At 40.7% G+C, this 25,370-nt stretch overlaps 1 protein-coding gene across 1 annotated transcript in view; it reads left to right on the top strand.

Annotated features, from left to right (window-relative positions):
- Positions 1-2,442: 2,442 nt before the first annotated feature.
- The window catches only part of LOC121925989 (spermatogenesis-associated protein 16-like), a 184,882-nt gene continuing 161,954 nt past the window's right edge, over positions 2,443-25,370 (top strand). Inside the window, exons 1-2 of the mRNA XM_042458545.1 lie at positions 2,443-2,545; positions 18,937-19,588. Of these exons, the coding sequence (XP_042314479.1) occupies positions 18,983-19,588 (606 nt within the window). The 5' untranslated portion in view covers positions 2,443-2,545; positions 18,937-18,982. The remainder of the gene's footprint in view (positions 2,546-18,936; positions 19,589-25,370) is intronic.

Raw genomic sequence — 25,370 nt, 5'->3', positions numbered from 1 at the left:
CAATACCAGCAAAAGGGCTCAAGCTCAACTCAGGGCTTCCATCCTTCCAAGGTTGTTAAAATGAGTACCCAGATTGTTGGAGGCAATTAGCTTACAAATGTAAACTGCTTACACACCGTTAGTTCAGTATGAAGCGGTATATAAATGAAGCTGTTTGTTTTGTTTTGTTTTGTTTTGCTGAGGAAATAGAAGGTTCATAGCGATTCCAACAATGGCCAAGCAGATGTCTATGGGAAGTCCATAAATGGCACAAAGGTCATTTTTTGGTTTTATATTCTCCCTCCCCAGTAACAGTAGCATGCCTTTGAACACAGACACTCTGTTTGTGATATCCTAATCATAACACATGCTCAAATCCTTCATTAAAAGAGATGCTCAACAAAAGGAAAAAAGAAACAAATAAGGGTGGAGTGCAGATTCTTCCCTATGGAGAGCCTCTTATAAATGTTAACTTTTGTTTTTATTTTATTTATTTTTAAACCAATTTCCTAAAGACTATTATCTCAGAGAAATATCTCAGGGAAAGCTTATACACTAACCTACACCCATCTTGCCAGCATCCTTTCAATTTTTCACTTCTTAAGAATTATATACTCCTGGTACTTTGCAGTGGTGAAGCAATCTCCTTTTTGATTTGTCAGAGAAGCAAAAGCACTGTACAACCCCTCATGCAGGCAGAAAAGCAGCAAATCTGCAAAGGAAAAAGAAATGTATTTGGAATCTTCAAATTGACCTTCGTGGAGTTCAAGCTTAGAAGTATTAAAACATTTATAAAAAGTGACTATGGGACATGAACAGTATCTTCTCTTAAACATTAATGTCAAAGTAATATTAAATGTAATTTGTTTTAAAATGGGGAAGGAGCCCATCTGACCGAGGCCTGAATACATGCCAAATCCAGTTGGTCTTTTATAAACCTGTCATACAGACACAAAGAAGTTGGGTACAGAGGGGAATACCCAAGATCAATGAAAACAAAAAGAGTCAGATATATTTTGTGACAAAGCTAGAAAAATAACAGAACTGGTGGTTTTGCAATGGGAGGAGGTCAGGTAAAGAAATATACCACAATTCTACAGCCCCGCCATCACAGTATGGTTGCTCCCATTTTCCAAGACACTGTAAAGAAGGATCATGGTTGGTACTGAAGACTGGAATAAGTTACTTCAGGGATAAGCATGACCTGGAACAGTGAAGAGGAAGCGACAATTAATTTTCTTCACCCCAGAGCTTGAAAAGGTTACCTTTTTGGACTACACTTCCTAAACATTTTGTAAATTTTGTAAATACATAATAATAATAATAATAATAATAATAATAATAATAATAATAATAATAATATGCTCCAACCAGAAGAGGAGTCAGTAGAGAGTAGTTGCTTACATGACAGATAATGGACCTCTAAAAATTTTAACTGGTAAGTATCAAATAAATGAATAAGAATCAAATGAGAGTTCAGTGGTAAAGGAAGTCCAATAAATTTAGGGAAAAATTGAGTCAGATAAGCACATAGTGTTTTACTCAGGAAATGAAAAGACAAGAAAAATGGAGAGGCATTTACAATAGTTAAGAGAGAGGAAGCAAAAGCAGGCAAAGGATATAACACAGACCGAATCATGTAGATAAGACTCCAGAAAAAGCCCATCATTATAATCATAATCCAAGTCTATGATTCCAACAACAGAGGCAGAAAAAGAGGAAATTGAAAGGTTCTGTGCAAGAGGAAATTGATCACAGGAAAGCATGACTTCTTGTTTATCATAGGTGATTGGAACACAAAAATTGGAAATGGACCAGTATTAAAGGCTGTAGGAAAATATGGCCTAGGATCAAGAAATGAAGTAGGAGACCAACTGATTGAATTTTGTGAGACCAACAGCTTTTCATTGCGAATGCGTGCTTCATAAAACCCCAAAAATGACTGCATAAATGGCCATTACCTGATGGGCATTCTTTCATATAGGTTTTTTTTTCTTTATATTGTTTTCAGTGTTGTTTTCATAGGCCAAGAACTATTCAGTACCCCTCTTGTAGATGTCCACAACAGTCCCAGGTGTAATCTGAACTCTGCATGACATGTGCTAAAACTACTCTAAGACTCAAACTATGCCATGTTCATCACCAGACCTTTCTTACTCTCTTTCTCATCTCCCCACTCCCACCCTGCTTTTAGCACCATCTTGCCCACTGAGGAGGTCTGGAAATCTCAAGAGCTTGCATACAATTTTGTACTTATTTTTGTTGCTTCTCAAGATATTGCTTGTTGGTGGATTTTTGATATGTTTTTTTCTCCTCTTATGAGTCAATATGAGTTATTTTGTTTAAGGAGGTTCATCTGAATCTGCTATCTCTTCTGCATACTAGAATTCAAGGAAAGTGGGCAGTTGCTTCTGGAATGTTTCATTTCAAATCCATTAAAAGGGTTCTGCTTGTTTCAGAACTGGCTGCCTGAACTGACAACTGTTTTAGCTGTGGCTCAAGAGACAAGACAAGAGAGGGACAATCTGGAATGGTACACTGATATTGGGACTGCTGCTTTTACACAGTGAGTAAGCATTGATGATTTGGGAGACTGTGAATTCATGATTGTATTTATTAATTTATTAATTGTATCATGGTTTTTGTTCAGAGTGCCCCAAGCAGCCTACAATGTTTTTAAAATACAAGGTCCCCATTAAAAGTCTGATGTTTATAGAACATATGATAGCTATCACCAGAGTTTTGGGATCCAAGAAGGAAGAGATGGGTGTGTTTGGGAGAAAGCTGAGGAGAAAGATGTTGAAAAATAGAATGTAACTCAAAAAGAGAGCTAATGTGATGGTGTTTTAGAGTGATCACTAAACATAACCAAGTTTCAACCTACAATCAGTCACAGTGCTCACTGGGTGATGTGGAACACCCATGTTTTCACAGACTAGCCAGACTCAGAAGAGAATCTAGGGGGGGGGGGGGAACAGAGATTAGAGAATGTATACACTGTTCTTAGTATCTTTAAGGTATTTATTTAATATATATCCCATCTTTCTCCTGAATTGATCCCAAGGTGGCTCACAACCTGAATTACAAGAATAAAAATTAAGTAAATTACCATATTAAAATACTAATACTTGAAAACAATATATAATTTAACAATATATTTTAAAAATAAGACAATAACAATAAAAGCGCAGCATGCACACACCATTAAAAGATCTTTCTGCATAGCCTCTTAGTCACAAAAATCCCTGCTCAAATAAAAGGAGCTTTAGTTGTCAGTGGAGGAAGGAAAAAGGCAGTTAGCTTCTGATAGCAAAGAGTTCCACAGACTTAGAGCAGCCACTGAGAGGCCTCTATCCTTACAGACATGTGAAGTGGTAGAAAGAGAGAAAGCCCTCTCCAAAGTTGTTAAAATGGGGTAGGTGCATCTAGGGAGAAACAATCTGCCAGATATTCTGGACCTAAGCTCTATAAGACTTTGTACATCATAGCCACTACTTTGAATTATGCCTGGAAAGGAATTCGTTGTATGTTACCTGCATTCTTGTCCCTGGAGAAGCAGAAAATAAGTTGGCTCCATCATTTATATTACATCCCTTCAGATATCTACAGATATCTATCCCCTCTCAGTCTTCTCCTATCCAAACCAAACATACAGTATCCAGTTCCCTAAATTGTTCCTTATACAGCTTGGTTTCCAGACTTTTGATCTTCTTGGTCATCCTTCTCTGGACATGTTCCAGTTTGTCAATATCCTTCTTGAAATGTAGTGCCCAGAACTAGACTTAGGCTGCATCTGTACTGCAGAAAAATTCCAATGTGACAACACTTTAACTGCCATGGCTCAGTGCTATGGAATTTTGGGAACTGTAGTTTTGTGACACATTTAGCCTTATCTTTCAGATAGCTCTGGTGCATGACAAACTACAAATCCCAGAATTCCATAGCATTAAGCCATGACAGTTAAAGTGGTGTCAAACTGAATTATTTCTGCAGTGTGGATGCAGCCCTAGTGACCAAAGCACTGGAATGGTACTACTACTGCCCTTGATCTGGACATTATAAACAAGTGTTGATGAAACCAAGAATTGCACTGGTTCTCCTTCTTTTTCAGATTAACCTGATACTCATTTCCTATAAAACCTAATGTCAGTTGAAACTTGTTACTGTTTAAAGTACCATAAGTTCACTCCTTCTCTTGCCCCCCTCAGTATATTTATTATTATTATTATTATTATTATTATTAATCATCAACAACAGTGCAGTCTTCTAGACACATGCATTTGCTACATCTCCAGTAGTTCTTAGGATAAGATAGATTGTGTACCTGATGAAATAAATAACATGGGCCCTATCTGCACAGCACATTCCACACCACAACCAGGATATAACAGCCTTACAGGTGTTATTTAGCTTAGTCGGTTTTAATAGGTAGTTTTTAATCTTACATTGTTTAATCTTGTTTTAAGGGGGGCATTATGTATATATGGCTGTATTTTAACCTGTTGTAAGCCGTTTTGATTGCCTGGCAAAAAACGGGATAAAAATAAAAAAAAATTTATTTATTTATTTATTTATTTATTTATTACAGTGGATTTTAAAAATATACCTCTTGTTCCAGTTCTGGGAAGATACAGAGACCTCTGTTCCTGCACTGCCACTGCTGTTTGCATGGATGTCCCACTGTGCTGCCCAGTGCATCCACTACAGTAGTGATTTGCTCAATCTGAAGTCAGATCAAGGCATCCAGCCTTGTGATCAAAGCAGGACACTTCATTCTGACGTCAGAAAAGAAACTCACTGCAGCGGCAGTAGCAGATGCACCAAGTGGCTCAGCAGGATGCCCATGTAGACAGTCACCATGGGATGGGAATGGAGGGCCAGGTAACAGGGGACGATTGGAACGAGTATGAGGCCAGAATACTCCAGGCTGCTCCTGGAGGATCACAGCCAGTGCACACATGTCCTAAGTCTGCTTCCCCTTTATTTACCACACATTGAAAATATACCACATTCTCCATGTCATATGTGGCTTTAATCTTCCAAATAATCCTGTGAATTTAGTTATGCTTGTTCCCATTTTACAGATAAATGAAGTTGAAAATAATTGTGACAAATGGAACACAAAGCAAATGAGAAGGGAGACACATGATAATTCTTTTGTCTTGGCTCCAAGTCCCATCTCTAACCACTAAACTGCACTGTCAATGTTCACTCATATTAACAGCATGAGTAAGAATAGCGGTTGTCAACCCACATCTGTGAAGATAAGCCTTATTCCCTTTCCTACTCTGCCAAGAGCTTTGATTGTTATCTACATAAGTTTCTCTTATTGTCCCTCAGCTAATTTAATAACGTCCAACGTATCTAATTATCTAGGCCATAGATTACTGGTCTGTGTTTTATATTTGGAGAAATAATGGACAGGGAGGGGTAGTGTAACTTTTTTCCCCTGGTCAAATTTTGAACTCACATGCCAAGAAATTTTAAAATATTGCCACTTATTATCATCTTGTTTACGGGAAACAAACCAATCACATTATAAAATCCTTTCCAGTAATCTCATCTAGAACTAGAAGAACAAAGCTTCCTTAGTCTGAGGAATGAACATATATGTTGTTTTTTCCAAGCACTCGTGTGTGTGTGTGTGTGTGTGTGTGTAGTGTAGTGTTGTGTAGTTTATGGGAGAATGGAAGGAACACATCTTTTGGATTACATAGAATTACAGACATTATAGAAGGTCTTCCACACAGTTTTTCAGAGCTCATCCAGACTTCACTGAGTTGGAATGTATTTCTATACATATGGACGGATCATATAACATAACTGTAGATATGAGATATTTGAGGTATCTGCAGATTAATTAACATTGGCTGTCATTCTGGTTAGGGCTTACGTCTTTATAAATGATCTCACAATTGCAGAAAATTGAAATGAGAGGTTTCACAGTGTCCACATTAACCTAGGGGCTGCTGTTATGTTACCAAGTATGGACATCCATTACACAGTCATGGATTCACTGATTTGTATAGCCCATAACTCAATGAAAACAGGTGTTCATCATGGCATTACCCAATGCACATCCAGACACTGATTAGGAAGCAATGAAACACAACGGAAGTGCCCAATTTGCATCAGAAGCACCCAGTGCACATCAGGAGTGCCCAACATGCACCGGAAGTGCCTGATACACATTGGAGCATGCTTTCCAGGGCGTGGATTCACATCTTCATGTTGCATTATTGCAACATGAAGGGTAGCTACAGATTCATAAAGTTACAAACTGTAAACTGTAATATAGGAGCTCAGCCCATATCTTAATTGGTTAAAAAGTAGATAATCAGTTTAAAATTATCAGCTTTCAGCAGCAATGAACCTAATCTAGAATACTGTGCCCATTTTGGGGCACCACAATTTGAGAAGAATGTTGACAAGCTGGAGAGTGACCTGAGAAGGGTGGTCAAAATGGCAAAAGGTCTGGAAACCATGCCCTATGAGGAGCTGCTTAGGGAGCTATGTATGTTTAGCTTGGCGTAGAGAAGGTTAAGAGGTGACATGATATCCCTGTTTAAATATTTGAAAGGATATTGATGTTAGAGCAGGCTGGTTTTCTGCCACTCCAGAGACGAGGACATGGAGTAATGCATTCAAACTACAGGAAAAGAGACATGAAACTACAGGAAAAGTGACTCCACTTAAACATTAGGAAAAACATCCTGATGGTAAGAGCTGTTTGACAGTGGAATACACTGGCTAGGAATGTAGCGGAGTCTCCTTCTTTGGAGGTTTTTTAACAGAGGCTGGATGGCCTCTGTAGAGAGCGCTCTGAATGGGTATTCCTGCATGGCAGGAGGTTGGACTGGATAGCTCTTGTAGTCTCTTCCAACTCTATGATTCTATGAATCTATGTTGTTATAGCACATGAGATTCTTCTCATTCCACTGGAGCTACCAGATCTGTATTGTATGGTGTCATGCAGTTTCCCAAGCCCAAAGCAAAAACTCTTCCAGGGCCCAGATTCTAGGAAGATGCAATGTAAAACAATCTACTCCAGGAAACTCTCTTAGGAGATGTCAAAGGAGAAAAATTCTTTTGTAACCGTTTTGAAGGGTAGTAGGCTATACTAAAGCTCCCAACTTCAGAGTTTGAGTCACCTTGCCGCCAATTGAAATTCTGATGGCAACATCTTGCACCCTTTGAGCCTTGTGGAATTTTCTCAGGAAGGTCATAAAATGAAACATTACTGCATGCTCACTTAAAGGTTACAAAATCATGGGCTCAAGCAGAAGCATTAGTCTGTGACAACGCTGGCATCCTTCCAGCTGTCTGCAGGAGATGAAAAGAAAGGAAGGGCTAAAGAGGAAGAATACTTGAGCGAACATCTGTGACTGCAGACAAATGATTTCTTTTCAGAAAGTTGAAGGTGATCAGGTGAAAGGCTCGTTGCCTATGGTGTGTCCAGGCTCATAAGATCAGCTCTGTTGGATCAGACCAAAGGGTCCATCTAATCCATTGTCTCTTATCCAGCAGTGCCCAGTGGCATCTGTTTAGCTGCTAATCAAAAGAAATGGGTAAGATGCTGTATATTTCCTCCCAATGCAGAGATTCCATTTAGTTATCATGGGTAATAATACTGTTGATAAGACTTATCTTCTATAAACTGAGCTAATCTTATCCCAGAGCTGTGTAACCTGGTGACCCTTGTCATACCTTGGGCATCATACAAAATACACTGTCCTGTTGTCATTTCTGTGCACAGTCTTATTGCTGTTTGATAGTGATTTTATAAAAGGAAAATGCTGGTTTGCGTCCTTATGTCAACAGAACAAAAGAAATGAGCAAGTTGTACACAGGCAAGAATACTGCTATACTAACACCTTCAATTCTTTTCTGCCAGTCCAGCCCTCACTGATAAATGAAGTGGGGCAAAGCAACAGTTTAGGGCAAACCCTGAATTCCAGAGCAAATCATTCCCATTTGGATTTGATCTAAAGCAAATTGGATTAACCCAGTTTGGATTATTAGCATGTTAGTGGCTTTGACAGCTGATTTTGAAAAAATGGCTGCCGAAGTGACTTACGGGGCCCGAATTCAGCACTGGAGGCAATGGGAAGCCATTTTGAGAGAAAAGTCCATGCAATAAAATTAGCCTAACTTCTGAATTTGAGCCAAATTCCAAAGAGGTAAGTTGGGCACCAGAGGCAGTGTGATAAACTTCACACACACACACACACAAAACACACACACACACACACAACTATTGATCTGGAACCAACAGCTGTCGTTGCAAAGATCTTTCCATTACAGCTTGCAATAGCAGCTTGTAGATGCTATTCAGGCCTTTTGGCCCTCTTGTTTCATACTACTGGGAAATTTCAAGGTGTGGGTGTGCATCTGGTGATTCCACATGCATGAATGCTTCAGCATGCTCCTACCAGTTATCGCTTAGATTCCTATTAGCCAGCGGAAGCCAAGCAGAAGAATTCCAATGCTACCTTTAAGGATCACCTGAGCGGAAGTTTCCAGATAAATTGCATTGTGCACAGCGTCCTGGCATTCTGTGCAGCTAACCTGTCAGAAAACTGCTTAATTCTGTTGGCTGAAATGTGGGAGGATGATGGGCTGTGACATATGGCTTGTCTGTCTCTTTTCCCTCCACAAAGAATAAACCTCTGATCACAGGAATTGGCTTCAGTGGTTCCCATAGAAATCACATGTCCCAGAGCTGAGGGGAAAAAATCTGGTTTTGGATTAAAATTTCCAGAATTTCCCAGACAGCTTGGCCAATGGAATTGTAGTAGCAGTCTAAAAACAGTAACTTTTTCTTAGTTCTGCATCTATTCTTGCCTCCCTTTCCACTTTATTTATGTCTTTAGACTCTCACTGTAGGGAAACAGTTCAGTTGTAAAACTTGAAATTGGCACAGAAGAGGTTCAAGGGCCAAATAATGGAGGCAAGTAGCACCTTTGTGATTGGGGCAGTTTATCTGCTTTGGGTTTTAGTTCCTTTAATGTTCAGACTAAAACATTTAGTGGATTTACCACCGCTACTCACATAGGAGGCACCAGAACCCACTAAGGTCAATTTCCAATTCAAAACCTTCAGAGTAGACAAGAAGCTACTCTAGAAAGGTAGCTACAGGAAAAGAGATTCCACCTAAACATTAGGAAGAACTTCCTGACATGAGTCAACAATGTAATATAGCAGCTTTAAAAAGCCAATGTGATTCTAGGCTGTATCAATAGGAGTATAGTGTCTAGATAAAGGAAAGTAATACCACTCTATTCTGCTTTGCTCACTGTGTCTAGTTCTGGGCACCACAATTCAAGGGAGATATTGGCAAGCAGGGGCAGAGGAGGGTGACCAAAACGGTGAAAGGTCTGGAAACTATGCTCTATGAGGAGTGGATTAGGTTGCTGGATATGTTTAGTCTGAGGAAGAGAAGACTTCCTGTTGTTGTTATTGTTGTTGTTGTTAACTGACCTCAAGTTGATTTCGAGCCATGGCAAACCTGTGGAAGAGACATCTCCAAGACTCCCTGTCCTCCACTTCTCTGCTTAATTCCTGAAAACTCATGCCTATGACTTCCTTAATACAGTCCATTGATCTAGCATGCAGCCTTCCTCCCTTCCTGCTTCCCTCCACCTTTCCTAGCATTATTGTTTTTTCCAAAGAGTCATGCCTTTCCATGATGTGTCCAAAGTACGACAGCCTTGGTTTTGTCATCTTGGCTTCCATTGAGATTTCTAGCATGATCTGCCCTAGGACCCATCTGTTTGTCTTTTTGGCTGTCCATGGGATCCTTAGTATTCTTCTCCAGCTACACATCTGTAATGAATTGATTAGGAGGTGATATGATAGCCATGTTTAAATATTTGAAGGGATATTATACTGAAGATGGAGCAAGCTTGTTTTCAGCTGCTCCAGATACTAAGACATGGAGCAAAGAATCCAAGCTACAGGAAAAGAGATTCCACCTAAACATTAGGAAGAGATGGTAAGGGCTGTTTGATGGTGGAGCACGCTGCCTCAGAGAATTGTGGAGTCTACTTTGGAGGTTTTTAAACAGAGGCTTGATGAGTAATCTGTCAGGAGTGCTTTGACTGTGTCTTCCCGCAGGGCCGAGGCTGGACTTGATGGTTCTTGTGGTCTCTTCCCACTCTATGATTCTAAGATTTTTCCCCAATCCATTTTTAAAAGCAAAGTGACCTGATTCACACTTCCCAGAGGAATATGCAGCTCAGAGTGCAATTATCCTTTCATCCTTCTCCAAACGTTGCAGTAATGTAGTTGTTATTATGTGCTTTCAAGCTGACTCCAACTCAAGGTGATCCTATCATAGGAATTTTTGGCAATGTTTATTCAGAAGAGATTTGTCACTGTTTTCTTCTAAGGCTGAAAGTGATATGCCCAAAATTGCCTGGGTGAGTGGGGATTCAAAGCTGGTGTCCTGTAGTCCAACATGCAAACCAAGAAAAGCCACCATAATTCAGAGGTGACGTGAAAGCAGGGAACAACAACAAAATTGCCATCTGAGTGGCTCAGGACCACACCACCTCATTCTATTGCATGGATCAATCCAGGCTCAAGAAGTCTATGCCACTTTTTTTTCTAGTAAAAGAAGTATTTTTAAAAATGCTTTTAAGAATATTTAAAGGTCAAATTACAAAGAATGTGGCAAGGTCACTCTTGATAGCCCAGTTTTACAACAGAGTCATCAGAAGTGTCAGTGTGACTTAGCTGCAAGTGTTCTAAGTGAATGCATTGAAAGCATAACCACACTTATGATTAAATAAAATAGACAGAAAAACATAGGGCCAGTGTGCCAAAGGTAGACTCCTTTTTCCAATTAGAAAGTTCTCTCCCTCTCCCCTTCATTCTAGTACACAGGGATCTAAAATTAGATCATTTTAAAAGGACACAGTACAAAAGTACAATTTTCTCCCTCCGCCCCATTTAAAATGGATGATCTTTTTAGTTAGGGCTTTTTCCCATTTAGAGAAGGCTGCCTACCTTGCTGCTGTATTTGTCATTTTTGTAACCCATAATTGTCAGTCCAAGCAAGAAGAAAAGAGTTAATTCCAAGGAACGCAAAGATCAGGCTGCTTGATCACATCAGCCAGAGAAGGACATTTTGGTGAACACAGAGAGTCCTTCTGAAAGAGATTGTTCTCTGCCAATAATATTTGGTAGCCACCTCTCCTTTTCATTCTTGATGGGTTAGGTTGATTATGAACCTTTTAAGAGAAATGGAAGACTCCTTTCCTTGACTATTTATAACAAAATTATGTTTTCAACTGCCTGTAGCTTGCAATTTTGCAAGAAATGCAATTTTACAGCGAACTTTCGCAAAGAAATAGAAGAATGTACAATTTGAGAAAAGTGATTAGAAAAATATGTTTATCACACAAAGATAATGATGTGTGAATATTTGCTCCTTAATACTGTTGACGGATTGGTTTGTCTAAACAAACAGTTTCCAAAGAACAGCTGCTCTAGATGTTCAAATTGGTATTCTACTTTCTCAAGGTAGAGATTCATCTTCCCTTACACACAGGTTTTAGCCTGATCTTCAAAAGAACTGTACAAAGAGTTGAACACTATCGCCAGATAGGTTTCTCAGATTAGACAGTTCCCTTGAAGTATGAAAGAAAACCTAGAGTGGATTTACCACTTCACTGATATGGGAATCACCAGTCATGTATAGAGTAAACATATGAAAAAAATCAAAATAATTAAAGATTTTCTATACTTTGCCTTGGTCATTAGTTAAAATGCAGACTGTAGTAAAGAAATCAGAGAGCTAAGACTTGTAAGGGAAATTACAAAGAAACTAGACAAGATTCTTAAGTGTAAAGGCATATTAAATATCTATATCAGGATCATCATGCTATAGTATTTCCAGCTGCTATATATGGTTGTGAAAGCCAGAAAATAAAGAAAGCTGATTGGAAGAAGAGTAAAATATTTGGAATATGGTGCTATGGTTCTGTGGATATCATAGGCCATCAAAAAGACAAATAAATGGTTTAAAGAGTAATTCTTAATAAAAGCCAAAATGGCTAAATTGAAGTTATTGTACTTTGAACATATCAAGACATGATATGACTTAATGGGAAATATGATAAACCTCAGTAAAGTGGAACTCAGTAAGAAAAGTGAAACACATTATAGATAGATTTATTCAGTAAAGGAAGCCTCAGCTCTTGAGTTTGCAGGACCTGAGCAAAGCTGTTGATGATTGGGGTTTATGGTGGTCTCCCATTCATATGGTCACCATGAACAGAGTCAAAGGCCACTTGATGCCAAATAACAATAGCAAATTGAGAAAACAATAAACACAAATGGGTAATCCATGTCAACACATTTGGGGGTGGGGGTACTGAATAATGCATCTTCTGTAGACCATAGCCTAAATCCAGTTCTTAGCCCCCACTGTTGTAGACCATCTGAATCAATGGGGGTAGACTCCATTCAGTAATTGATTCAATGGACCTACTCTAGTTGAGAGTAACCAATAGGCTCCAGGCCAATTTCTCATTAGGTTTGAAGAAACTTGCCAAGCAAATCCCATGATCAGTTCACCTTAGGGTTGCCATAAGTATATAAAAAAATACTTAAAAGGATAGAGCAAAAACAATAAATTTGGCTTGGACTTTGTCAAAGGCAGGGTGTACATATGTGCACCCATTTCCCACTTTTGCTTCCACACCTGAATGCTGAGCTTGCCCATCCCCCCCCCAAAGTAAGTGACTCGGCAATTTCTGGAGGAAATAATATCTCAGGGGACAAAATAACTTTAAAGGGGAAAATTATGTCTCCTGGTAGCCTCCTGGTACCTCCTTTGGGGGTCTGTTGATTTCTCACGAAGTAGGTTGCTCATGAGGCCTTTTGATTCATATGTGACCCACAAGCTACATATTCCCATGCCTAGTTGAGAATGATTTGTTGAAATTTTGTTAAGGGGAGACAATGATAAAATACATTGTCCTAATAGCTGGAGATTGCTCACTGGTATTTGGAAAGCAGTGCCTGTCAGAGAGACCAAGCAGCTTTATTTAAGAGCCAAAAGGTATGCAATGGAATGTCTTATAACACAGAATTTATAAGATAAAGTGATCAGGATGCAGTTGGCCTTGTCTCATCTAAGGTTGGCAATTTCCCATGAGCGACGTGGGAAGGGAAGAGAGGTATATAAGGAGATGTCTCCCCAATAAAACAGGAAGACATCTCTGTGCCAACTCCCCTGATGCAATAAAGTCTGCACTAAGTGTTCACCTCCGACACAAAGCTATCCAGCTCTGGTTTGGCCTATCGATGGAATATGTACTGTACATATCAAGAGTAGATTGACTTTGTTCAATGGAAACTCAGGTACTGGTTTTTTTTCCAGAGATTAACAATGACATCATAGGCTAAAGTGCAAGGCTACTTGATGAGATCTCCTTGCTCTGTTACATGAATGAAGTGATAATAAGGTTTTCAAGTTTTACTTCTCTTTCCTTTGCATCTTGCAACACCTTATATCAACGGCATTCCTAGTGTTGGTATTACCCAGTGCAGGTGCCTGGTGGTGGTGGTGGTGGTAGCAGCAGTCTGCCCTGCCCCCTAGCCTGTATTCCAACCACCAAGACTAGCCACAAGCCAGGAAAGAAACTGGGGAAGATGGGGGGACAATGTGTGGGTGCTCACCCCTCCTTCTCTGCTGCCTTGTCTCCATTGGTCAAGGGAACCAGGGCAGCAGAGAAGGTGTGGATGCCAGCAGCAGCACTGCACTGCACTGCACTGCACTGCACACGCGCGCACACACACACACAGAGCAAGAGGAGGGCCCAACCAAGTGTCACCTGACTCCTCTCAGGTATCACCCAGTGCATTTTACACTCTCCACATCTCCATAGTGACACCACTGCCTTATATTTAAGTCTTGGATTTTCCCCTTGTCATGTCGACTTAGATTCTTTTGTCATTGCTTGAACAGTACAACAGTAGCCCAAACCAGTATTGTCTGAAATAGAAACACCATTTGAAACACTGCAGATTGGGGCACTGGGAAATGAGAACTCCAGGACTCTTCAGATCATGGGACACATTGAGACAAGTAGTGTCAGCAAGAACCCAAAGGGGTCTCTCCAGATACTTGTCTGAAAATGCCTTGCAATTGAAACAGCATTGCAGTCATCATGGGTGCACCTTCCCTGTAGAAATAATGCAGTTTAACACCAGTTTAACTGGCTTGGCTGCATCCTACAGAATCCTGGAATTTGTAGTTTTATGAGGCATCAGCACTCTTTGGCAGAGAAGGCTAAAGGCCTTATAAAACTACATATCCATAGGATGGCAGTACAGCACTTAAAGTGGTGACAAACTGCATTGTTTCTACAGTGTAGAGGCACCTTTTGTGCATATCAATTCACATCCACAAAAGCTCATGCTAGAATAAACCAGTGAATCTTAAATGTGCTATGGGATTCCTTCATGCCTTTTTATGCAAAAACAGACTGTTTTAATTATATCTTTAAATTTGTAAAAAAAATTTAATGCTTCCCAGCTCTAATGCTCACCCTATAATAAATGTACACCTGTATGTGAACATTTATCACTACACCACAGAAACACAAGAACTGATCATTAAGGCCATTATATTTTCCCACTGTTGTCCAATAAGGCATCTTTTGATATTATTTTTAATGATCTCTCCAGTCTCTTGATCATTTGCAGGGTCTTTTTTTTCACATCTTTTCCTGATTCATATGCTGGAAAAGACCATCAACTCAGGAAGAAGGACTTACCCAGAAATCCATGTATATTCTGGTCTTTCATGCACCAACCATACATGAGGCATTTATTTAACATCAGTTGTAGACAAGTTCTTCCCCCAAATGTGATCCTTGAACATAGAGTATACAGCCTCTGGACATGACCCAGTCAAAGTGAAGCACTGTGTGTAGAGTCCCCTTAATGTCAATGGCCAAATTAAAGACATTTTAAAGTTCCACCTATTGAAATCAGTGGGACTTAAAGGCACTTTGCAATGTCTGAGTCATGGCCTTTCTTGGCTGAACAGAGAAGGGAAAGAACAAGAAACACCACCTCTTCATTTCTGCTGACCCCAACCAGTCTGTGAGATAGCTGATTGCTGTTCCCATCACAATGACTGTGAACCAAGGTCTTCTTTTTCCACATAAAGGGATAGCAATCACTCCAGTGTGCTCATTTCCCTTACTAACAGTAATTAACACCAGAACAAAGAAATAAAATGGCCCAGCCATTGCTCATGATGGCTGCAGGATTCTGAGTGTTCTAGTACCGAAATTAACTTTTTCAAGTTCTAGATGGGTCAATAACAGGGATGTAGAAAATGCACCTTATGGATCATATTAGCACTCTCGACACCCCCACATTGGTTCATATTTTCATGCCTAGAGCTAGGCATGTTTTAAGAGGCCATGATGATCTCTGAAACATTAGGAAGTGCCTCATGGGAAAGGTATATTGACCCAAAAACTTGCAAAGGATCTAGTTAGTACCAAAATAAAGGTGAAATGCATTTGCTGATTGTTCCATCCTCTACCAGGCTTTCTGCAAATCCTCTTTCGCTAGAGACAAAAGGGGAAAACAGATGGGATGGCTTGAAGCTGTCCCTTCCAAAGATGGATTGGGGCCATGGCAAACACACACTGTGGCCTCAGTCCACCATGAACCCAGCAGAAAAAGGAGAGGATAAGATCCATTCCTTTTTTGGCCAGGGAAAAGCCAGCTTTGCCAGCCCCACCATGGCCACATGGTAGCTTCATGATGTTCCGGCAGCATGTAGAATATAAATGTTGCACCGCCAGAGTGTAATGATGCCCACATCAGTGCAGCTGCCCAACTTCCAGGCGGCTTCAGGGCAGCTTCAGGACATGCGGCTTCAAAACGCTGCACTCCAAAGCTGCCCGGAGGGTGGCTTTAAAGGGCTGCCTATTCAGGCCCATGGGCACTAAGCTAAGTAAGACAGTATCTTCTACCTACCCCCTGCTGTGTTTCCAACCAACTTCCCTATTCTTCTGTCTTGGGGCTGTCCTAAATCCAATCAATGTTTTTGTTAAACCTTCAATCATTGTAGAAACTCATTGCTGATTCCCTAGGAAGACCACCAGCCCCTTATTACACTGCAAGGGAGCTCAAAGTACCCCTCCAGGCCAGGAAATCAGATATAAACATTAGCCTCTAGCTTCATGTGTGCACAGATGGTCTCTTTCATCTGTTGCCCTCAACCTCTGTCTGAGCCACACCCCACTTTCCATATCTCCATTTCAGTTATACTTGTATGATGTATTAGACTTAATTTTTACTGTGTGGTTATGTGCTCTCTTGCCTAAGTCTAAATAAAGCCTTCTTTATTCATTAAATCTGAAGTCTTCTCACAGTTGATACTGGTATATATAGATGAAAACAATCCTCAAGCTTGCCCAGCTCTTGACCCCCCCCCCCCCCCATTGAACTAATAAATTCCCCAAATACACTATCTCTGTTGGTGGGGATCCCAGGTCCCCTACCTTTGGGGGTAACAATCCCTGAGGTCATTTGAGGAACCCAACCCCACCCCATTCACTCCCCATCTAATTTGAAATTAGAAATAGCCCCACATCAAAACCATTTCACCATTTCCCCTCCTACAGCTCTGTGGAGTCAGAAAAGTCCTTTATCTAACCAGGAAGCAAACAAAAGTTGGGTTACAGTACTCTCTGATCAGCTAAAGTCCTTTCCTGGGTCTGAAAGAGCTAGAGTGAGGACAAAAACATGTCCAAATTGCCTGCATGCATTTTTAGTTTTAAATAATAATAATAATAATGTGGGGGAGTTCAAAAATTGGGAAAAATTCTGAGGTGAAGGAACACAATGTGGTTGTTTGGCTCTCAAAGGTCTTCTAGGGGCCTGATGTACCCCTTCAACCCCTAACAGTTCCTCACCTCTGGTGTTGTTGTTGTGTGCTTTCAAATTCATTCCAACTTATAGTGACCCTAAGGCAAACCTATCACACAGGTTTCTTGACAAGATTTGTTCAGAGCTGGTCTGACCTGAATTTTGTGTCAATTCAAATCCTGGTCCCCAGAGTCATAGTCCAAAACTCAAACCACTATACCATGGTGGCACTTAATACCATGCTGGCCTGTGGTCTACAATGTGGTTATTTCTCATACAACAATTTAATGGTCCGTCTTTGCATGATTCCCACCCTGTCCCTCCCATTTGTATACACAATCTTCAGAGAAGTAAGTAGGTCTCTAAAAATCAACATCCAAAGATGTTAAATGTATGTCCTGACTTTTCTCCTCAAGCCTCATGATTTATCAAAGAAGTGGGCTACTATAAACAGAGCAGGAAACTTCCAGTGGTATAGTTGCCATTTTTTCATTCTGTGGGTTGTACAGAGGTAGACGTTTGTTTGCTTTTAAAGTCAAGTCCAGTAGTGACTGGAAGTTTTGTTTTTTATTTTTTGTCCAGGAGATGGGGTTGAGAGATAATGTGCCCCATTTTACAAAAAAGTCACTACAGTGGGCCCTTCGTATCTGCTGGAATTTGATTCCAGGACCTCCATGGATACCAAAATCCATGCATGCTGAAGTCTCATTATATGCAATGGCATAGAGGCTATATAGACCAGCTGTGGCATAGGGGCTATTCAGACCTTTGTGCTGGCCTATGGATGGGGTGAGGGCTGAGTGTCTGCACACTCCAAGCCCTAACAATGATGCCCGTGTGTCATTTTGGCGCGCACCCTTTTAGATGGCACATGCCATGATGCACCTCCGGCACAGCATCCAAATGGCACATTTGGATATTTTTTTGTTAAATGGCAATATTTGGCTGAATATATGAAATTATGTCAAATTTTCCCCATCTCGTCTCCATAAGCAACTAGAATCTTGCACTACCCTAAATACCTCAGTCATTCTCAAAATGGTGACAGGATGTGATAAGAAAGCTCTTCCTGTTTCCATATTAGATGGAATACAGATAGGTATTTGGGGTTGTTATGGGGGGTACAGTCTGGGGGTCAGGGTGAAATGGAAAAGGATTGGACCCTGGCTTCCATACATTTTCCCAACCTTGACTCAATGGGATGAATTAATGATGGGCAAAATACACTTGTAAAAATCCTTTTGTAGTTTGTGAGTGCCAAAAACAAACTAACCCCCTGATTTTGCCATTTTATATACAGTAAGGGACACTATTTTACTATGGGGCTATACAGATGGGTGGCATGCAGCTGCCCCTTTTTGTCCCAGATCGGTGCTGTGGCAACCGCACGCAGTGGCACCAATCCAGTCCCTGGATGAAGCAAAAAGAAGCTGCGAAAAGTGGTTTCTTTTTAGCTCCCTGGAAGGGGTGTCATAGACATTATTGCTACAGTGTAGATGTACCCCCAATAAGGAAAATGCATCCTGCATTTCCTAGGAGTCCAAGGAACTCCCCAAAGACCCCTAAGTGATAACTAGGGCTGCATGTGGAATGCTTTAACTGCCATGGCTCCATGCTATGGAATTTTGGGATTTGTAGTTTGTTGTGGTACCAGAACTCTCTGACAAAGAAGACTAAATATCTTTCAAAACTACAAATCCCAGAATTCCATAGCATGAAGCCATGACAGTTAAAGTGGTGTCACCCTTCATTTATTCTGCTGTGTAGATGCAGCCTAAGAAACAGATTTCAATATATCTTTTATCTATTGTATAACAGCTTTGCAGACACTTCTGTTTGTATTTCTATATACAAAAAGAGGTTATGATTCTGAAATCTTTCAAGGCAATAATAATAATAATAATCCTTCTGCTCCTTGCTAACTATGGGTGATTGGCACCATTTGAAGTCAGCAGTTGTGGGCAAATTGAATAAAACATTTGTTTTGCATCTTCGTTTTGCACAGCTCAGAACTGTAAACTTTCCCACCTTTCTCCTCCTCCTCCCACTTAGGATTCTGCATCTAGCACTTTTTTTGGGGGTCCTTTTTTGGTGAGTCATGGAAACTGCAAACAACCCACGTTTTGAGTACATCACAAATGAAATATGCCAAAAGGAGTACCTTGCTGAAGAAGTGAAAGGAATGACATACCGGCAGAATGATATTTCGGAAGCTTTGCAAGAGGTTAAAAGCCCCTCAGGGGGAGAAACTGTAGAAAACATAATGGAGAAACTAAAAGCTGAGAAGAACAGCATCAAGGAAAAACAAAGCCATGATGCAGAAAGACTGAGCCTTAAAAGAAAGGCAGAGAGTGAGGAAAAGCTGACTCTGAAGAAAGAGTCGCGTCTGCCAGAAATGGAGTGTCACCCCTTTCCGGTGCTTCTGTCCCACATCCCCTTGAAGAACCTCATGGAGGTAGAAATGAAGTTGGTCTACATGGATGAGGAAGATGTTACCTATGAGTTTCTGGAGTCCCAGCTGTCCACCAATGAAGAAGCAAAATGTCTAGAGGCCCCAAGTATGGATTCCCAGAGATCACCTAACATGAGCATCGTTCTACCACAGATGGACAAATGGCTTCAGGTGTCCTTAAAGGATGCCAGCACTTGCTATAGGCAGAAGAAGTATGCAATGGCAGCTGGACAATTCCGGACAGCTCTTGAGGTAGGTAGGAGACTTATAAAGGAGATCTGAGCTCACTAATGAAAAAAATGATGGCTTTGGGTAATCACGACAAGAATACACCATGCAGGGTGGCCACAAACCCCACTGCCTTCAAATGGTTTTATAAGATTCCTTAGGTTTCCGTGTCCCTAAACCATGATTGGGAAATGTGTGGGTCTCCAGTTGTGTTCTGAACAAGAAATCAATGTTCTGCAGGGGGAGGGGGGTTGTATACACACACACACACACACACAAAACCATGTGTCTCTGAAAAGTAATTCCTCTGCAACACTTAAAGACATTTAAATATCAGGAGAAAAATGCACAAAATTCTTGCTGGTCTGTTATTCTGTGTGAAGGGGTTTCCTGACAGTGAGAAGGCCTATTTTTCAATCTAAGAAGAAATAGTTCCAAATATGCTTCACATCCCTACCATACACTGAGGCTACATACAGACTGAGATGTTTCCACTTCTAATTTTACCATTATTTGGCACAAACAGAACCTGTGTCTACTGGAATCTAGAAATCAGTACAGGTTGAATCTCCCTTATTCAAAAATCTGAAATATTCCAAAAAACAAAACATTTTCATGAGTGGCTGAAATAGTGATGCCTTTGCTTTCTGATATGCCAGTGTACACAAACTTTGTTTCATGCATGAAGTTATTTTAAAATATTGTACAAAATAATAATAATAATAATAATAATAATAATAATAATAATTATTATTATTACAGTTTGTTTACAAAGTGCCATAAATTTACACAGCCTTCAAGGTATGTGTAAAAGGTATATATGAAACATGAATGAATTTTGTGTTTAGATTTGGGTTCCATCTCCAAAATGTATCATCATGTATATATACTGTATGCAAATACAGGTATTCCAAAATAAAAAAAACAACCCTGAAATTCCAAACATATCTGTTCCCAAGCATTTTTGGATAAGGAAGACTTTAACCTGTACGCAGAACTGGGTAACCTGATTTAAATAAAGTATTTGTTCTCTTCTAAATTTATGAGTCCTGGGTTCTATCTTTCTCCAAAGAATCGCCAAGGAACCTTTGGGATTCTATAGCTTCAAAGAGGGTAAAAAAAGAGGAATGGCAATGTCTTCGTGGAAGTTGAGAATTTACACCTTCCAGGTGTGCGCTAACTGGAAGCCAGGGCTGTTGGCATTTACAGGAATGCCATTGTAATGCTCCACCCCGATTTCTCTGAGGCTGCCAATCTGATCTAATTATATTGGAAATCCCTTCTTTCTTAACGATGTAACTCCTACTGTACTGTGGCTCATAATAATCACATAATGGGCCAAGATTTAGGTGTAATCAGATTTTAGCTTCCCCATCATGTTTCGATAATGCTGCTATAAAACTGACATAATCACAAAAATTTGAAGAAAAAAAAAGAAGAAGAAGGGAGAAGCAGCACCCATTATTCAAACATTTTTATCAGATTGATGCATGGCACTCTCTCTCTCTCTCTTTCACTATCTCTTTTTCTCTCCGCCGCCTTATATATAAATATATATTTCTTAACAATGAAAAATAACAGAAATTGGATTACCATTGCTGGGAACGAGGCTATGATAGACTGTTTGCTTGTGTGCAGGCTCAGCCTCAGTGATGGCTCTGAGCTCCCTTTATCACTGGCCATTCACTTGCAAAAGAGATAGGACTCTTTCCCAGATGGAAGTGCACACTGAAGGATATGATTCAGAATAATACATCAGCAATGAAAAAAAATAACCTAGTCTTCTGCACAGTTTTCTGGGAAATAAGGGCAAGTTATTGGTGTGACACCAGCAATCTGGCACCCCTGAGCATCTACCAAGGCCCCTGCATTCCTGCAGAGTCCACTGGCAATGATACCTTGCCTGCTGTAGCTGCTGTATTCCTTTGCCTGGAAAAATGGCATTTTAAATTGCCAATAGTGCCTTAGAGTGATGGAATTTTATGTTGTTGTTAACTGCCTTCAAGTCAACTTCAGCTCACGGTGACCTTGTGGATGAAACATCTCCAAGATCCCCTATCCTCTAGTGTTTTGCTCAGGTACTGCAGGTTCATACCCATGACCTCCTTGATTGAGTCCAACCATCTGATATGTGGTCTCTTTCTACTGCTTTCCTCCTTTCCTAGCATTATTGTCTTTTCTAATGATTCATTCCTTCCCATAATGTGGCCAAAGTACAACAGCCTCAATTTAGTCATGTTAGCCTCCAGGGGGACCTCAGGCTTGATCTGTTCTAGAACCTATTTGTTTGTCTTTTTGGCTAGCCACAGTATCATCGGCACTTTTCTCCAGCACTACATCTCAAATGAGGGGTTTTTTCCATGTTAGCTTTCATCACCATCCAGCTTTCACATCCATGCATAGTCAGGGGAAATAAAATTGCTTGAATGATCCCAACTTTAGTGCTTAGTTGTGTATCTTTACACTTTTGGCTCTTTTCTAGCTCTTTCATAGCCCCCCTTCCCATTCCTAATTTTCTTCTGATTTCTTGCCTGCAGTCTTTGTTCTGATCAATGCTTAATCCAGGGAATGGGAAATCTTTGACTATTTTGGTTATGCCTGGACTATAGTTCCCAGAATTCACCAGCCAGCATCGCCACTAGCTCTCATGTCAGTGGGAATGTGAATCCACTCTATGTTTTTAAGGAGCTATCCAAAGTGTTAAATCCTGTCCCCAGAATAAGTTTAGCATCTTGATTAGCTCCTTTAATATTTGGATTAAAATCAAGTGGATTTAGATTAAAATCACAAGTGGCTGGCCACCACTGGTTACCAAAACAACGGCCTAGTTATTTGTAGTTTGTTTTATTATTTTCCCAATAATAAAGGTATAAATATTATATTATCATTTTTCCTGCTGTTATTGATTCATTTAGAACATGCCTTTTCCCCAATACTGGGAGGCAAAGAGGTTTACAAAGATTAAAATGTATACAAAGCCATAAATTAAAACACATAGTTATTATTAAAATGCAATTAAACAACTATTATTATTATTATTATTATTAACTTTTATTTATAAAGCACTGTAAATTTACACAGTGCTGTACATACAATCTTTTAGTTAGACGGTTCCCTGCCCTCAGGCTTACAATCTAAGAAACTACAGAATTAAAATAATTCAAACTCTGTTATGAGTCAGAAGATGAAAATCAACAAAACATCCCACCATCAAGAGTCCACTACAGTCAATTCCTGAGAACCTGGCATATCCCTGTGTGATTGTACCTTAAAGCCCCGTAGCTTTCATTTAATCTTTATTCTTTCTGTGATGTAACATTAATTGCTTTTAGAGTTATGGAAGTGTGACTTTACTAAATACTGGAGAAGGAGGATCACATGTTTCAGCTGCTGGCTCTTGCTATCTTCATGCTGTTTCTTTGATCTCTTCATGACATGGCAAAAGAAATAGGAGAATACTGAACATATTCTTTAATTTTGGGTGTGCGTGCTTTTCCTCCATGGCCCTAGACGGAACTGTAGTGTTATTAGGAAATGACATTTATGTGTCCACAAGATAGAGCTGTAGCGGAACCTATTACAGTTCCAGTGGCAGTTGACAGTTGACACTTGAATTATGGAATGTTGATGCCGTCAGTCCTTCTGAGAAAGAGTGTCAGTTATGACAGTTGGTGTTAGAGTAACTGACTCTCTGTTTTTGTTGTTATGGTTGTTTGGTTGGCAAAGTAACTTATTTATTAAAGTAACTTATTTATTAAAGTCCTCGTGTAGAGTGAAGGCTTGAAGTGCTCTTGTCATTATTTCTCAAGCCGGGAGCTTGAGGCCGTTTGCAGTGTTGAAAGAATATTTTTCTTCTTGGCCTGAATACCTTTGCAGACATCTCTTCAGATTCCTTCTCCCTGGCATCCTGTTGACGTGGTTCAACTCTGTAGGTGGTCATGGTGGACACAACACATCTTTCCACGCCCTAACAAGTGTGAGCTGCCATGGACCCAAAAGTGGGCAGACCACGTATGCAGGGCTTGAAATAGAGATCAATCAGCTTGTTTAGGAGTCACAATCAGGAAAAGATTCACACTTTCACAATAGCAGGAAGGCTAGGTAATTTATGGCCCAGGATGTTTTCCATCCTAGCCAGAGAAGACCTTTTGCCACCTCTGGAATCTATCTGTATCAAGTGATCTTTACCATGCAAATTTGGCATCTTTGAAGTGTAGTAAACAAACTTTGCCTGAGGATGTTTTTGGCCTATATAAGGACCCAAATTCCTTTGTTCTGTGTGCTGGTCAATAATCCACAGTGATTCCATGTCACTCTGAATTTTGACTTAGCTCGAACTGATTGCTGATCCATGTCCCACCACACGGCTGAGTCCAACGCTTCATTGGATCATCTGGAGCAACCACATCTTTGGTAAATATCCCCATTAGAAAGCCTGTCTATCCCAATGCTAACTCATGTATTCTTGAGTTCTTGTGAGCCTGCGTGACTGAATGCTTGTCTTAGTGTCAATAAATATACATTCCTTTGAAGAGAACTGGCTTCTTGATCTAGTCAAAATTCCCGTAAGTGCCAGGTTACATATTAACCACAGGCTAGTGGCTTGAACCATTCCGATTTTCAATGTAACCAAAAACTAGTTACTTTTAACTAGTTACTAGTTAACTAGTAGTTTTATTATAAGTAACCTATTACTTTTAGGGGAAAGGACATTCAAATAGTTAGTAACCCCCTCGTGGTTAGCGGCCCAGGGGGGACCGGCGGTAACGACATTGTTACGCCGGATAATTAACATCTCTCTCAGGGATGGGTGATTTCCATCGGATCTTAAATTGGCCATTGTAAGACCGATCCTAAAAAAGCCCTCCCTTGACCCCCTGGTACATAATAATTATCGGCCTGTTTCGCTGCTACCATTTTTGGGGAAGGTGATCGAGAGGGCGGTTGCGTTCCAGCTTCAGACGGTCTTGGATGAAACGGATTATCTGGATCCATTTCAAACTGGCTTCCGGGCGGGTCACGGGGTTGAGACGGCCATGGTCGCCCTGGTCGATGATCTCCGTCTGAGCGCTGACCGGGGAAGCGTGTCCCTGTTGGTGCTCTTGGACATCTCAGCGGCTTTCGATACCATAGACCATGGTATCCTTCTGGGACGCCTGGCTGAGGTGGGAATCGGGGGCACTGCACTCCAGTGGTTCCGTTCCTACCTCTCTGGGAGGTCCCAGATGGTGCAGCTGGGAGACGTGTGCTCCAGCGAGCGGGCCCTTAAAACTGGGGTCCCTCAAGGAGCCATTCTGTCTCCCATGCTATTTAACATTTACATGAAACCGCTGGGAGAGATCATCCGGAGACATGGGGCGCGGGGTTATCAGTACGCTGATGACACCCAAATCATTTTCTCTATGTCTCCGACTGATGCAGTGACCGGGGATGGCGTCTCTCCTCTCGTGGCCTGTTTGGAGTCAGTAATGGACTGGATGAGGGAAAACCGACTCAAACTTAATCCAGAGAAAACGGAGGTACTAGTGATAGGTTCCCCCGGTCCAGGAATGGCGGTGGTTCCACCTGTCCTGAACGGGGTCACGCTCCCCGTGAAGGACTCCGTGCGCAGTCTGGGAGTGCTTCTTGATTCGTCGCTTCATCTGACTGCTCAGGTGAATGCGACGGTCAAGAGCACCTGTTATCAGCTTCGGCTGATTCGCCAGCTGCGCCCATACCTGGACCGGAGGGACCTAGAAACTGTGGTACATGCTCTGGTAACTTCAAGACTGGACTTCTGCAACGTACTCTACATGGGGCAACCCTT

Source organism: Sceloporus undulatus, chromosome 3 (assembly GCF_019175285.1).
Source record: "Sceloporus undulatus isolate JIND9_A2432 ecotype Alabama chromosome 3, SceUnd_v1.1, whole genome shotgun sequence".
Classification (NCBI taxonomy): domain Eukaryota; kingdom Metazoa; phylum Chordata; class Lepidosauria; order Squamata; family Phrynosomatidae; genus Sceloporus; species Sceloporus undulatus.
This window is presented reverse-complemented; position numbering and strand designations above follow the sequence as displayed.